The 15144-nt window shown below is 39.7% G+C and overlaps 1 protein-coding gene across 1 annotated transcript; it reads right to left on the bottom strand.

Moving 5' to 3' along the window:
• Positions 1 to 1877: 1877 nt before the first annotated feature.
• Positions 1878 to 14170, bottom strand: LOC115786131 (kallikrein-11-like). The gene is made up of 10 exons (XM_030738173.1): positions 14065 to 14170; positions 13764 to 13905; positions 12786 to 12924; positions 12238 to 12507; positions 11949 to 12103; positions 5531 to 5637; positions 5265 to 5406; positions 4956 to 5100; positions 2122 to 2391; positions 1878 to 2039 (listed from the first exon to the last, which is right to left on the bottom strand). The coding sequence occupies exons 1-10, from the start codon at positions 14126 to 14128 to the stop codon at positions 1878 to 1880; spliced, it is 1596 nt and encodes a 531-aa protein (XP_030594033.1). The 5' UTR covers positions 14129 to 14170.
• Between the last annotated feature and the right edge of the window lie 974 nt (positions 14171 to 15144).

Genomic DNA, 15144 nt, shown 5'->3' with positions numbered 1-15144 from the left:
CATACAAGTACGTGGGAGACATACAAACTACTGAGTACCATTTTGAGTTACTGCAATGAAATTTTGACAAGCCTGAGGCACCATTTTCACTTTGATTTTCAGGCTGTTTCTGAAGTCAGCCTCTGTAGATTGATAATTTTCATTTCTATCAAATTAATGTGGCCTCCTTTTTAATTCCTAACACATCATCCAGTCCATCACAGTATAGATATCCAGCATTATTTTCTCCCCATTGAGATCTGATGTGGTTTCAAAGTGTTCCTTTAATTTTCTGAGCAGTATATAATTTTTCACACCTGTCATAACACAACAGTCAGGTCAATCATTGGTTAGTCAGCTTTCCAGCATTAGGAATGAATGTTTTAAGTGTGCCATGCTACTGTTTCAGCTGTTCCCAGCATGGGTACAGTTGGAACAAAAATGCATTTTGTGTTTATGAGCGAACTATGGAAAACATAAACTACTTATGATATGGGATACAAAATATAGTATAACATTTCATTCACTAGCTTTTGTGTACTAGCAGAAAAAATATACATGTGCTCAAGTAAATGTGCTAATTTTACTATAGCACTGTGGGCTCATACCATGTGATGAAGTTGCAGAGGTCAGGAAGTGGAGTAACACTTGAGATGTGAAGTATACGAGGCACACTGAGTTAAGAGTACGTGAGTCTTGATTCAAGTGTTAAACTCATGCATTTAAACTAAAGTCTCACTTCCTTAAGAGAGATGTTATATCTTACTTGTGCTATTTTTAACAATGTGATATAAATGTGCACCAGACTCAGTAATGTAACAAATCAGCAGAGATAAAAGTAACAAGTAGCATTCATCATTTATATATTTGTTAATAAGACGTCTTTTTTTATTAAAATTATTTGAAGTTTTACCAGTATAACTGTGTACTGAGTTTTTCACAAGACCTAGCAGAGAACCCCACATAGTAGTGTAATATGAAAAGTGTAGTATGAGTATTAGTGTCACAATGAGGCCAGGGTCATAAAAGTAAATGTGTTTATTATTTACTTGAAAAAAATCTTTAAAGGTTATCCCTCGTTTAGAGTGATGTTGAGATGACTCTAAAGCGCTGAGCTGACTGCTGTTATAAACTGACAGGACTGAGGGAACGGCAGCATTTAAGAGAAAAGGTCTGACTGACACTTGTGGCCTGTTGTGACATTTTGCACTCTTCCTGTGTGGGGTCTCAGCGTCGTCTTTTGTGGTCCGCTCTGAGTTTAAGAGTTTCGACATGGTTGTTCTTTCAGAAGTGAATGTTTTCTGCGTCGACATTACTGCTATTGTCTTTTGCAGGAAACATTTTTTTTTTCAATAACCTACAGCTGACCTGCAGATTGGCTGTGTGCCATTTCTTTTAAAGTGAGCAAACTTATTAATTCAGCAGGGGATCAAATATTTATTTCCTCCACTGTAAAGAGGAGGAAGAAAATAAGTTAAGAAATTTTATCCTTATATATTATGTTTCTATGAAAACTTGTAATTTTGAAAGAATTGTGGTAAAAACAACAAAATACTGCAAAAGCCTTTTAAAAATGTGTTTTATCAGAAAGAAAAAGTACAGTAGGAATTTTTTTGTTTTTGATTTCCAAGTACAGATAATCACAATCAGCACTGAACAAACAAGAAAGCACGTTTGAGGATTTAGCTACAGCAAAAAAAAATCTGTTCATAAGTCTCATTTTCAGTTTAAGTTGATAATACTGGAAATGGCGAATATTTCTATCTGAGAGACTTTGTTGGGTTTTAATATCCAATTTTCCTCTTTTGTAGCAGTGGCATATTTAATCAAAGATTCACATGTAGCTGATGGAACTAATGTTAGCTTGTACAGTATGTGCACTCGTGCCTGCAGAGTCATCACATTACATGGGACTCAATTGTGTTCTCGATCCACTTAAGTTGTTGTTGCGAGAGAAAAGAATAGACTCCAGGTTTTTTAGTGTTACCACACACTTTAGGTCCAAAAGAAGTGACTCCAACCAGCACTCCATTGCACAACAGTGGCCCTCCAGAATCCCCCTGCAGTGAAAACAATCATGTTTTACTTATTTAAAGCTTGTGGTACTTCAGTTGCACAGTCCATTGCATGGTTCATACTTACCTTACAGGTATCAGTCTTTTTTTTACCATCTGAACCAGCACAGATCATGTCACTGGTGATAACAGGCTTGTGGTTGTAGTAATGAGAAGAGTTGCACTTCTGTCTGTCAATCACCGTCACTTTGGCGGACATCAGAACGTCTGACCTGGTCTTCTTTTCAGTTTTTCCCCATCCAGCAACCACACACTTGCTACCGGCTGCAGGGTCTTTGACAGTTGTACCTAACTGGAGACATTCCACCGTCTTTGTCTCCTTCACTGGTTTGTTAAGCTGAAATAAAATTAAAAATAAACATTACATATGATACTGATTGTGTATGCATTACCTTTACAAAGTTTGTATAAAGCAAATGTACAGGTGCTGTTCATAAAATTAGAATATCATGAAAAAGTTGATTTATTTCAGTAATTCCATTCAAAAAGTGAGACTTGTATATTATATGCATTCATCACACACAGACTGATATATTTCAAATGTTTATTTCTTTTAACTTTGATGATTATAACTGACAACTAATGATACAGTACACAAAAGCCACCACTCATCTCTTTAGATTTTGCTTCAAGGGGTCGGATTTGCTTGCAGTTTTTTAAACGTGGGCTCCAACTTTCTGAAGGTCTTTCAAAGTTTTTCATTGGACAATGATTGTTTTTTCACTCATTTTCAGTCCAGTCCCTATCCTTGGCTTTTTCTAGATCTTTTTTTGCTAAGCTGCTTAATGCTGAACACATGAATCATTCAAGCATTAAAATTCAGCAAACTCAAGCGATGAACAAGTGTTGTGTTTACACATAACACACATATTAGCAGAGTGACATTTAAATTGTGTCCTTTTTCACATTACATAAACACAGAATTTGTTCCGATTGCATTAGCTGAATCTATATAAAATGTAAAAGACAGCACAATGAAAAAGGGTGATTCCCAAAGAGAAATGGAGATTTTGAAGAAAATGGACAAGCGGAGGGCAACAGAAGAAGGTGGGATGTTGTCAAAATTGACAGAATTATGACCAAAATGTTCGATCAGCAATAAAAGTATCGGCTCAGTTTTTGAACACAGCCACATAATGCAAAGCTGCATTCTACATACTGTAATGATGAATTAAGAAAGCACATATCCAGGAGTAATTGTAGATACATAAATATAACCTCTGTTATCCAGACTTTCTAGGTTCAGTGTGAATATGAGGTATTATGTATTAGGTATGAGGTATTAGGACACAGGGCTGTGTCTCTGACAGGCTGGTCTGCAGTACGGGGGCCCCACAGGGAACTGTGCTGGCACCGTTCCTCTTCACCCTCTACACTGCAGACTTCTCCATCAACTCCCCACGCTGCCATCTGCAGAAGTTCTCTGACGACTCTGCCATAGTTGGCCTCATCACAGGTGAGGATGACTCAGAGTACAGACAGTGGACTCAGGACTTTGTGGACTGGTGCCAGCGGAACCACCTCCTGATCAACGCCGCTAAAACCAAGGAGCTGGTGGTGGATTTCCGCAGGCGCAGACCCACCACACGGACACCGGTGAACATCCAGGGAGTGGACATTGAGATAGTGGACTCTTATAAGTACCTGGGTGTTCACCTAAACAATAAACTGGACTGGACTCATAACACTGATGCGCTCTACAGGAAGGGTCAGAGCAGACTCCACCTGCTGAGAAGGCTGAGGTCTTTTGGAGTGCAGGGGACACTCCTGAAGACCTTCTATGACTCTGTGGTGGCATCAGCCATCTTCTATGCAGCAGTATGTTGGAGCAGCAGCTTATCTACAGCTGAGAGGAAGAAGATAGACAAGCTCATCAGGAAAGCCAGCTCTGTCCTAGGATGTCCTCTCGACTCAGTGCAGGTGGTGGGAGACAGAAGGACTCTGACCAAAATAACATCACTGATGGACAAGGTCTCCCATCCCATGCATGAAACTGTTGCTGAGCTGGAGAGCTCCTTCAGTGACAGACTGCTGCATCCTAAATGCACAAAGGAGCGTTACCGCAGATCCTTCCTCCCAGCAGCTGTAAGACTTTATAATCATCACTGCTCCCAACAAAAACCACAATAACCTACACAATGTAGGATAATATATAATATACTGTAAATAGTCCGGCCTGTTAAGGTTCAACACACAGGCACATCATGTACATTGTATATAGTGTTATTATTAGTAGTATTAAGGTTAATCTTGTTTGTTGATTTTATATATATTTATATTCTTTTCTTAGTGTGAATTATTATATTTTTACTTATATTTATAATAACTGCGGCTGCTGTTACACCCAAATTTCCCCTCTGTGGGACAATAAAGGCTGTTTCTTCTTCTTCTTCTTCTTCTTCTATTACTGTTATAATGTAATGGTTTATGTTGCAGTACTATATTTAAATTTAAGCTAAGAGCAGAGGTAGCTAACAACTCTTTGCAATAGTATCTTCTAGATAAGTAGCCACACTATGCTACTTTGTTTTATTGACCATCACAGCTTCTTATAAAATTTGGCTGTGATACTAAACAGACTGAACAGACTGCAATTATAATTGAGCTTGGATTGAACCTTAATTATATCTAAAACAAGTTTTGTTATTGTTATGGATAAAGCAACCTGAGCACATAAGAATATGAGCACCTTGAAAAAGTCGGAGGATCCAAGTTGCTGCACTTTAAACTCCACATCAAAAAAGGAATGATGGTGAAAGAAAGATGGTGAAAGAAAGACTTGATTTTATTAACTGTCTAATTTGTTTCAGACCAGATTGTGCTGTTGTCTTGCAGGACTTTTTAATTCACATTGCTGCATCTTTGCTTTGCTCTCTACTGGACACTGAATTATCAGCTTACCTTCAGCAACATGAGATCATTGAGCTTTTTTTCCTCAGAATATCTGGGATGAGGAAAATGTTTCTCAACTTCTCTGAGCTGCCGAGAACTTTCCTCTTTTTCCTTTTTCGTGATAGAGTGCACTCCCAGGGTTACTTTTTTTATACTGGACAAGAAAAAAGATACATTGTAGTGATGACAGTTTGCTTGGAGAAAAGGTTAACAAAGATTCATAGATCATAAACTGCATTGCTTTTTTCATTTATATTTAGTTATATAATAATATTTAAAGTCTTGAAAATGGAAGAAAAGTAAGCTTCAGCTTCCTACTTATCACAGTGAGCGGCAGTCAGGACCCATGATGGATCAATTAGTATTCCTCCACACTGGGAGCAGTCGTCCTCCAGCAGAGCCATGAAGGGCAGCGAGTGTTTCTTGACTTCTTTCCCTCCAATAATCTCAGAGCCATGACCTAAAACAAAAAGCAAATATCCAGTCACTTCACATTTCAAGAACAGATGAGTGACAAAAACACCCAACTGCATGCATGTTTATATGAAGGAGCAAATTAGCAATAAGGAATTAGTGTTACTCGCCTGACTGGGCAATGAAAAGAATCACAAATGAGAGGAAAAAACTGAAATTTATCAGGCAGAACATTTCTTCTGTTCTCGCTTTAAGATGCTGAATGCACTGAAAGCCGCTGTGATGCACAGCTTCATATGTTGAACTCAAAGGATGTGGTCTGGCCTCAAATGGAAATTAGCCGTGCTTATTCAAGGCGATACCATTTTGACAACTTGAATTTACTATAAATAATAACCATTTTATTTAGTTGATGCATGATGGTGGTTTTCTTTATGTGCTGCAGCACACATTGTCACTGTGTGCAGGCATGTAGGTTTGTTACTGAGACTTTCATTTGTGCTTAGGAGTGTTTCTAAAATGTCATCTTATAAATCAGAAGAAAACAAGACTGGCTGAAACAATGAAACCTCTTAGTAAATAGGATTTTTGGAGGTAAACAATAACAAAAGACACAATGTTCTCACATGACAGATATTGAAACCAAAAACATAGTGTCACAGATGTTCTGATGCACAGATGCTCACAGTGTCCAGTGAGTCCACAGTCACTGACTGTAATGAAACTGGAATTGTAAAAAAAAAAAAAAAATCAGTGAAAGATTTTTTGTTGGTTTAACAGGTTTTATGGCCTTTAGATTGGGTCTTTTTTTGTTTATTTGTTTAATTTGTCAATCTTGTGTTTAGAGCTTGTTCCTGTGCTGCCATGATTAGTGCCACTGTGCTGTCTTTCAACCCAGCATTGATAAGATTTTTCAATATTGGCCATTTCTTTGATCTGCCAGTGATAAATGCTGTGCTGGGGCCTGTCCTCCCATCACCCTTTTCTTCTTGCTCCTCTTCTTGAGTTTCTGCTGTCTGAGGTAGTCACTAAGTACATAGTTGTGGCCATATTCCTGATGTGATCTTTGTCGTTTCATCCAGGATAGTGGTTCTGACACTCACTAATTCTCAGCCTCCTTTCTTCCTTCTGCTCAGCGTACAGTGGCAGGGTGTTGGACTTGGGGTGCAACCCTCCATGCATGCTAAGGAGCTTTCTTGTCTCGATAATCACTTGCCTTACTGTCTGCAGGTACAGATCTCGGTAACAACCCATCCAATCCACACAAGCAAAGAAATCAAACCATCTACCAGGATGATGAAGAAGAAACAAGGATGGCCATTTCAGCCAGACAGTGATCCCAAACACACAACCAAAGAACCTCACAACTGGTTTCAGAGAAAGAAAAGAAAGCTGCTAGAATGGCCCAGCCAATCATTCAGGATTTGAAGAGTGTTGGTATGGAAGAATGGGCCAAAATCACACCAGAGCAATGGATGCAACTAGTTTTTCCAAAGCTGTCATCACCAACAAAGGCTTTTGTATGAAGTATTAAATAAATTTCAGTAAGCATGTTCAATACTTTTTCCCTGTCTTTTTCTTTGTTACACATACCTTAATTTCTGGACATCTATGCTTTGATTTCCTTGTCTCTGACAGAAGAGAATAGAATGCTTTTTTTTAATGTACGTGTCTGTGTCTCTGTCATGAAACATACTCAGTAATGAGGGTGAGAAGCCGCAACCACTCCGCCGGGATCTAGAGGTAAACAGCGAAAGACCCAGGGGACCCAGGCCATCCACAGACAGGAGACCTGCAGCCACACATTTCAGTGACATCCGCAAGCACACCCCAGAAGAGGAAGGAGGGAGACCTTAGACAGCACTCCCACAGTCAAAAGGCAAGAGCCCCAGTGAGCCAGAGGCAATGACCACAAGCTGAGAATGCGGCCCCGAGGCCCCAGGCGCCCGAGAGCCACCCAGGCACCCGAGAGCCACCCAGCCCTCAGCACAGCCCCCACCCCCACTGGAGAGGCTTGAACCACCCCCAGGCCACAACCCCCAAGGAAGCGGGCCAACAGCCATGCTAAGACATCCAGCCACACACCCCGGGACCCACAGGCACCCACATTCCAAGGGAGATATGTATGTGTTGATATGTGTGAGTATGCAGTGGGAAGAATGATTATGAATGATTATGATGATCATTAATGATTATGACTGTGTGAAAGCTACAGTGCTGTTAAAATTGGAGGGACACAGACATGAGCACTGACCGACAGCACTCATCCACACTGCCCTTTTATTTTATTTACATTATACACGCTTCCCTTAGGCAGTATTATTAGAAAGAATTGCATACATTTTCATTGTTATGCAGATGATACCCAGCTTTAACGATAGCTAATTAATGCCTTTATTATTTCTAGGCTGGGCTATTGTAATTCATTATTATCAGGCTGTTCTAAAAGCTCCCTGAAAAGCCTTCAGCTGATCCAAAATGCTGCAGTGAGAGTCCTGATGGGGACTAGAAAGAGAGAGCATATTTCTCCCATACTGGCTTCTCTTCATTATCTTAAAGACCTCATAGTACCATATCACCCCAACAGTGCACTTTGCTCTCAGACTCCTGGCTTACTTGTGATTCCTAGGATACTTAAGAGCAGAATGGGAGGTAGAATATTCAACTTTTAGGCCCCTCTTCTGTGGAACCAGCTTCCAGTTTGGACTCAGATTTAGGCTTAAAACCTTCATTTTTTTTTTTTTTTTTTTGCATTTTTGGCCACAGCAGCTTTTATTGACAGTAGAGAGAGACAGGAAATGGGGGAAAGTTACAGAGGAAGACATGCAGGCAAATTGGCGACAGGCCAGGACACGAACCCAGGCCGCCCGCATCACAACGTGGCATATGTATGTGGTCGCCTGCTTCACCACTAAGCTTCACCCAGGCGCCCTTAAAACCTTCATTTTTGATCACGCTTATAATTAGGGCTGGATCATGTGACAGTGAACCTTGCCTTAGTTATGCTGCAATACGCCTGCTGCTGAGGGGTTCCCATCATGCACTGAGTGTTTTTTTTCATTCACATCTTTTTACTCTCCATGTATTTATACACCAATCTGCATTTAGTCATTACTTATTATCAATCTCTGGCTGTCTTCCACTCCAACTTGTCGTGGCAGATGACTGCCCTTTTGTTTTTGTTGACTTGTCATTTTTTAAAGTTATTTGCATTCGCACTGAATAGTTTTTCAGTTTCTCTGTTTCTCTCTCGTTCCCTCCCTCCCTCCCTCTCTCTCTCTCTGTGCTGAGTTCAGTTTTATTAGACATACCCAGTCCTTATTAATGCCAGGCCTTTTGGATCAAGAAATCACTTGAACCCATCTAACTCTAGCAACTCACAGTGAGAGCCAATTTCCACAAATGGAGAAAACTTGGAACAGTAGTGAAGTGGACAGTGAAACTGGAGTGGCTGGATTACCAAAATTACTTCAAGCTCAAGCGTACCTGAGTTATGCAGCAGGACAATGATCAGAAACACACCAGGAAGTCCACCTCTGAAAGACTCAAAAAACAAAATGAAGGTTTTGGACTTTAGTTACTTTGGCATGACCTTAAACAAGCCGTAATACTTGAAAACCCTCCAGTGTGTCCGAGTGAAAACAATTCTGAAGACAAGAGCGGGCCAAAATTCCTCCACAGTAACGTGAAAGACTCATTTCCAGTTATCACAAATGCTTGATTTGAGTTCTTGTTGCCAAGAGTGCCACAGCTAGTTATTAGGTTTAGCAATTATTTAACATAGGGCCAGGGTTGCATAAGCCATCCATCCATCCATCCATCCATCCATTTTCTTCCACTCATCCTTTTCGGGCTAGAATCTATCTCAGGTGTCATAGGGCGAGAGGCGGGGTACACCCTGGACAGGTCACCAACTTGTAGCAGGGCTAACACACAGAGACAGACAACCATTCACACTCACAGTCATACCTATGGCCAATTTTAGAATCACCAATTAACCTAACCCCACTAACTGGGAGGAAACCTGAGAAAGGTTTGGATAACCTTTTACCATTAATAAATAAAATGACCATTTAAAAACTGCATTTTGTATTTACTCTGGTTATCTTTGTCTAATTTTCAAATTTGTTGGCTCTGAAACATGTCAGTGTGACAAATATGCTAAAAAATAAGAAATCAGGAAGCGGGCAAACACAGTACTTTATTAAGTCACTGTATATTCTGCTGTGGTCTCATATCATGTGGTGAAGTTACAGGTGTGAGGAAATGGAATAACACTTCAGATGTGATGTGTGGAGGCACTTAAGAGTACATGAGTCTTGAGTAAAGCATGGTATGAAGTATAAAGTAGTGAAGTATTCTTCCAGGACTGACATTAAGTTGCTGTTATGTGTTCCTTTTTTAACAAAGTGCTGTAAATGTGCACAAAAGAGAGTTATTAATGCACATTAGTACTGATTAGTGGTTGAAGCCACTCAGTGCCCACAAATTTATCAGAGAGCCCCACCTAGTGGCGTAGTATGAAAACTGAGTGTTGGTGCCACAGTGAGAGCAGGGTCATGAAAGCAACGATATTTATTATTTACTCAAAAAAAAAAAGAAAATCTTTGAGTGCTGTTACTCATTTACAAAAACAATATTTAAGAGAATTTAAAGTGGGGCTCAAATGTTGCAGAGAGGCTAACTGGCTGTGGCAACTTGACAGGAATGAAGGAACAGCAGCAGAAAACAGGAGCACTGACATACATGAGGGTACTTTAAATTATTTTGAAAAAGAGAAATTAAGATTTGATTTTAAATATTTTCACAAGCAGAAAAATAAAACAGCAAAAGAAAAGAGAAACTTGTAGAAACTCTTTCAGGGATATCCACATTTATGTACGCTCCGCAGAGCCAAACATTAATCTGCAAAACCATCACAGTCACTTTTCTTATCCAGAAGTGCTAAATATGTGTTGGGGGTCAGTCGCACTAATGCTTATGCTTCCTTTATCTGTTCTACGTTCCTTCAATGGAAAGGGCTGCTATCATATCTGTGCCAAGTCTGTAAAAATTAAAGCAATCTAGCAAAAACTAAAATAGAATAAGAGAAATAATGAAATGATAAAATGGATATAGGTGGCGCACTAACGTTTAGGGACTGTATGCATATAATTGTGTTCAGGGCGGGAGGCTTATCAAACCATTAAAGTTTGAGGGAGAATGGGGAAGTTAGGGCCCTTATTGTGTTCATGGCGAAACACTGAACACTGCCATCCTGCCAGGGTCACGCCCTTTGGCGAAAACTCACAGTTCTGAAAACAGTGTAAGGCTCTTTAAGGCTTTTCAGGGGAAATTTGAGATGGTTCTGCTCGACCACCTTGGAGCTGGACCTCAAAGTGTAAAACATGACATTTCCTGCTCCCACTAGGTGGCGCTGTGACTGTCAGCAAATATTATCATATGTATGGGTTCAGGGGCGGACTGTCATCCTACTGCGGAAGTTTGACCCAGATTGGATAATGCAGGTTTGAATGAGAGGCAATCAAAATTTCCTGGCGAATGATCAAAATTCACTGTGGTGTCACGGCCACGCCCTCTGGTGAAAACTCACCATTTTTGAAATTTCGATTCCCCCTGGTGTGTAGATAAGACAAAACAAATATGAAGTTGAAAAAATCCAAAACCTTTGAGTTATTAGACAGAGTATGAGGGCAGGAAATGGCTAAAATCAGCCATTTGATTCAAAATGGCGGACTTCCTTTTGGGTTTAGGCCAACAGGACTTCCTGTTGAGTTTTTGTTCGTCTGGACATGTTACATATGTGTACCAAATTTCATACATTTATGTGAAACACAGCAGTGGGAATTGAACTAAAGGTGGCGCTGTAGAGCCATTTTGAAAAGGCCATGCCTGAAACCATTAAAATACTTAAATTTTCACCAGACCTGACATGTGTGCCAAATTTCATGAGTCTTTGAGCATGGTTAGGCCCTCGAAAAAGCAATTCATTTGTCTAAATGTCCAAAGCAATTACAATAGGGCCTTCGCACAGGTTGTGCTCGGGCCCTAAAAATATGTTTCTAAAGCATCAGAGTCAGGCTGTAATTACCACTTTCCTGCTATTTATATTTATGTATACCCATATACATTAAAGATGAACATTTGAAAAAAGAAATCAGTACAAATGATGAAAAAAAGAGAAGGAAAACACTTTTTATTCATGCCTCCAGCTTTATTAGAAAGTAGAAAAAGTAGAAAAGCTATTAGAAATATAATTGGGGGGGGGGGGGGGGGTTTCAAGCAAAAAAACTCAGAATGAGAAATGAAATAAAGGAAGAATATTCAAGAATTGATCTTTGTCAGAAAATCTGACTGTCGGGCTGACAGACTGAATAATCTCACTTTGCTGTTTTACTTTGATGGGTTTTGTATGTAGAGAAAAAAAGATGAATTGAAACAGGTCTATACATACATGGAAATACACTGCATATGGTAAAAAACGTATTCACATCAATGCAGTCTACAGTGACAGCATCAACAGATTTAACATCAAAGCACTAAAGATTCTCATCTTGCTCAGCTCGTATGGAGCGATGCCTGTAGACTCATTCATATGATTTCATTGTTTTTTTGATCCACTCGAGTTGCTTCTCTGAGACAAATGAATAGACTCCAGGTTTTTTAATGATGCCACAACCCCATCCAAAAGAAGTGACTCCAACCAGCCGTCCCTTGCACAACAGCGGCCCTCCTGAATCCCCCTGCAGCGAGAACAAATACATGATAGACTTTCTTTGACTGACTCACAGGTGTGAAAGAGCCAAAAGGGTCCTGAGCTGAATGAGCTTTTACATAAAACAAGAAAAGAATACATACAAACATTCTTCATACTTACCTGACAGGTATCAGCCTTGTTTGCACCATTTGAACCAGCACAGATCATGTCAGCGGTGATAACAGGTCTCTGGTTGTAATAATCACGAGAGTTGCACTTCTGTCTGTTGATCACGGTCACATTGACAGACCTGAGGACATCTGAGGTTTTGTTGTTTTCAGTTCGTCCCCATCCAGCCACCAGACACTTGCTGCCAGCTGCAGGGTCTCTGACAGTTTGGCCAAAGTTGAGCCAATTCACTGTCTTGGTTTTCTTCACAGATTTCTTCAGCTGACAAAGAGTTAAAAAAAAAAACATTACACATTGATAATGACTGTCTATACATTACCTTCACAGAGTTGGCCTTATCATACTAAGTAAGTATATATGCAGCACTCTGCTCAAGTCTTGCACCACCACTCATTTATATTCTGCTTAGAAAATGGGAAACGCAGCAATTTATTGAAACATGTCTGTACAGTACATACATGGATAACAATAAAAACAATCTTATTCACATTAATGCATCTTTACTTCACTTGCTATTGGACACTGAATTATCACCTGACCTTGAGCAACATGAGGTCATTGCCCTGGGTTACATTGTAATAGTCGGGATGAGGAAAACGTTTCTCAACCTCTCGAACCTGCCAGGAACCTTTTTCCACTTTCTTGATGGAGTGTGCTCCCAGGATCACCAGACTCATACTGTAATTGAAAACACAGTGTGTTGATGACAGTTCACTTATATAAAAGGTTAAAGGTCAGGAGTGTGTAAACCAATTAGACACCTCTGGAAGATATTATAATAACAGAGACCCTATATTCCTACTAGGGAGCAGAGCTGATAGAGCCTTTGCAGTGGTGGCACCTAAGCTTTGGAATAACTTACCTTCTCATATAAGAGAAGCTCATTCTCTTAATCATTTTAAAGCACTAATTAAGACATTTTTATTTTTGCTTGCATTTGAAGTAGTTGGGTGGAGTATTCTGGCTTTACTATGGTATCATAGTTTTTATGTATCTGTGATTTTACCAGTGAACATTCGATTTTGTTTGATTGTATTATTGATGTTTCAATGATTATTGCATGTTTTGATGATCTGTTTGGCTCTTTGGTCAATGGAAGTTGTTTTAAATGTGCTATAAAAATAATATTGAATATTGTATATTCATCATCTCCCTTTGATTTAAACAGCTTATCATATTTTGTTATAGTAACACATATTATATGACCTTTGAAAAGATTCTGGATACTTTAAACTGTCACATTTTACTTCCTGCTGTCTTGTTCCAGTTCTGGAGCAGGTGTAATACAAAATACATTAAAGCTGAGAACTGAGGCAGTTTTTTTTCACTAATCCAGGAATATATCATTCTTAATGAGCTCACTCTAAACCAATTAATCATCAATGCAACATGTGATCTTGTGTTTTTTATAATTATCACAATTTTTTTTTTAAATCATGTAATACAGAATCTTTCACACAGTCTGTTAAAAAAGATCTTTTTTGAAAATTTAAGAAAAGTAATCCTCAGGTTCCTACTCAGTGCAGTGGGCAGCTGTCAGGACCCATTTTGGATGGATTAAAGTCCCTCCACAGGCTGATGTTTTACTTCTCACATAAGCCATGAAGGGCAGCGAGTGCGGCCTGACTTCTTTCCCTTCAATAATCTCAGAACCACGACCTGAAACAAATATGCAACAAAACCAGCAGACGATCAAGTCGAGAACAGATGAAACAAACACCCTGCATCAACTGCTTTGTACCTTTGCATTCTGCTTGTTCACACGAAGGAGAAAATTATCAGTAAGTAAATTAAAGTACAATAGAAAACATTACTTACCTGTCTGGAGGATGAAGAGGAGCACGCACGAGACAAAAAGACTGAAATTCCTCACGTGGAACATGTTGTCTTACTGTTCTCTGATCAGATGCTGAATGCACTGCAGTCCACTGTGATACACAACTATATATGATGAGCTGACAGGATGTGGTCTGGCTATGCAAATAAATGAGTCAGCAAACTGGACACATTCACCACACAGTTAAATTGGTTGAGTGAAACTAAAGTAAAGTTCTAAACTGCGTGCATGTAATTGGACTGTGGGAGAAAGTCAGAGTACCTGGAGAGAACCTACGCAGACACGGGGAGAACATGCAAACTCCACACAGAAAGAATAGAATTCACCATAGGCCTAATACTTTATTCAAGACTCGAGTACTCCCAGCTCAGTGTGTCTCCACACATCACAGCTGGAGTAACCTCTGTAACTTCATCAGAATATCAGTCTCTTACATCATTAAAAAAAAAATTTTAATTAATATTTTTACTTGAATATGTATTTTATCTTTACTAACTTAGAGCTGACTAAAGTATTTGGGTAAAAATTTAGGGGAAGGCCTCCACATTAGTTTTGCAGAAGGTAATAAGATGTCTGCTGATGGGTTTTCTGTTATGAAATGGGGCTGTACTGTTATCCTTACTTCCAAAATAATTTTATATTTTCATTAATTATGGGAGGGTATCCCCATTGCTGATTGTCTTGTTAAATCTATTTTTGGGCTTTTTAGCAGTAGGACAGTGGAGAGAAGACAGCTGGTAGAAAGACCAGAGGAAGGCATGCAGTAAGCAGACTGAGGACAGATCTGAACCCAGGCCTGTGCACTAGCCTAATGGCAGACAGGTCACCTGCTCCACCTAATGAGCTAAACTGGCGCCCCAATTTAGAGCAGTTCTTTGAACTGTTCTTTTTACAGTGTGGAATGATTGTACGGGATACTTTTTTTTTTTTTTTCAGCCACAGCGGCTTTTATCCATAGTAGAGAGACAGGAAAGCTGGCGACAGGCCGGGACTCGAACCAGCGCCGCCTGCATCGCAACGTGGCATATGCATGTGGTCACTGGCTTTGCCCCGTGCAGGAT

Source organism: Archocentrus centrarchus, chromosome 9 (genome assembly GCF_007364275.1).
Source record: "Archocentrus centrarchus isolate MPI-CPG fArcCen1 chromosome 9, fArcCen1, whole genome shotgun sequence".
NCBI classification, from domain to species: Eukaryota; Metazoa; Chordata; class Actinopteri; order Cichliformes; family Cichlidae; genus Archocentrus; species Archocentrus centrarchus.
Note: the sequence above shows the minus strand (reverse complement) of the source record. Positions and strands in the feature narration are given on the sequence as shown.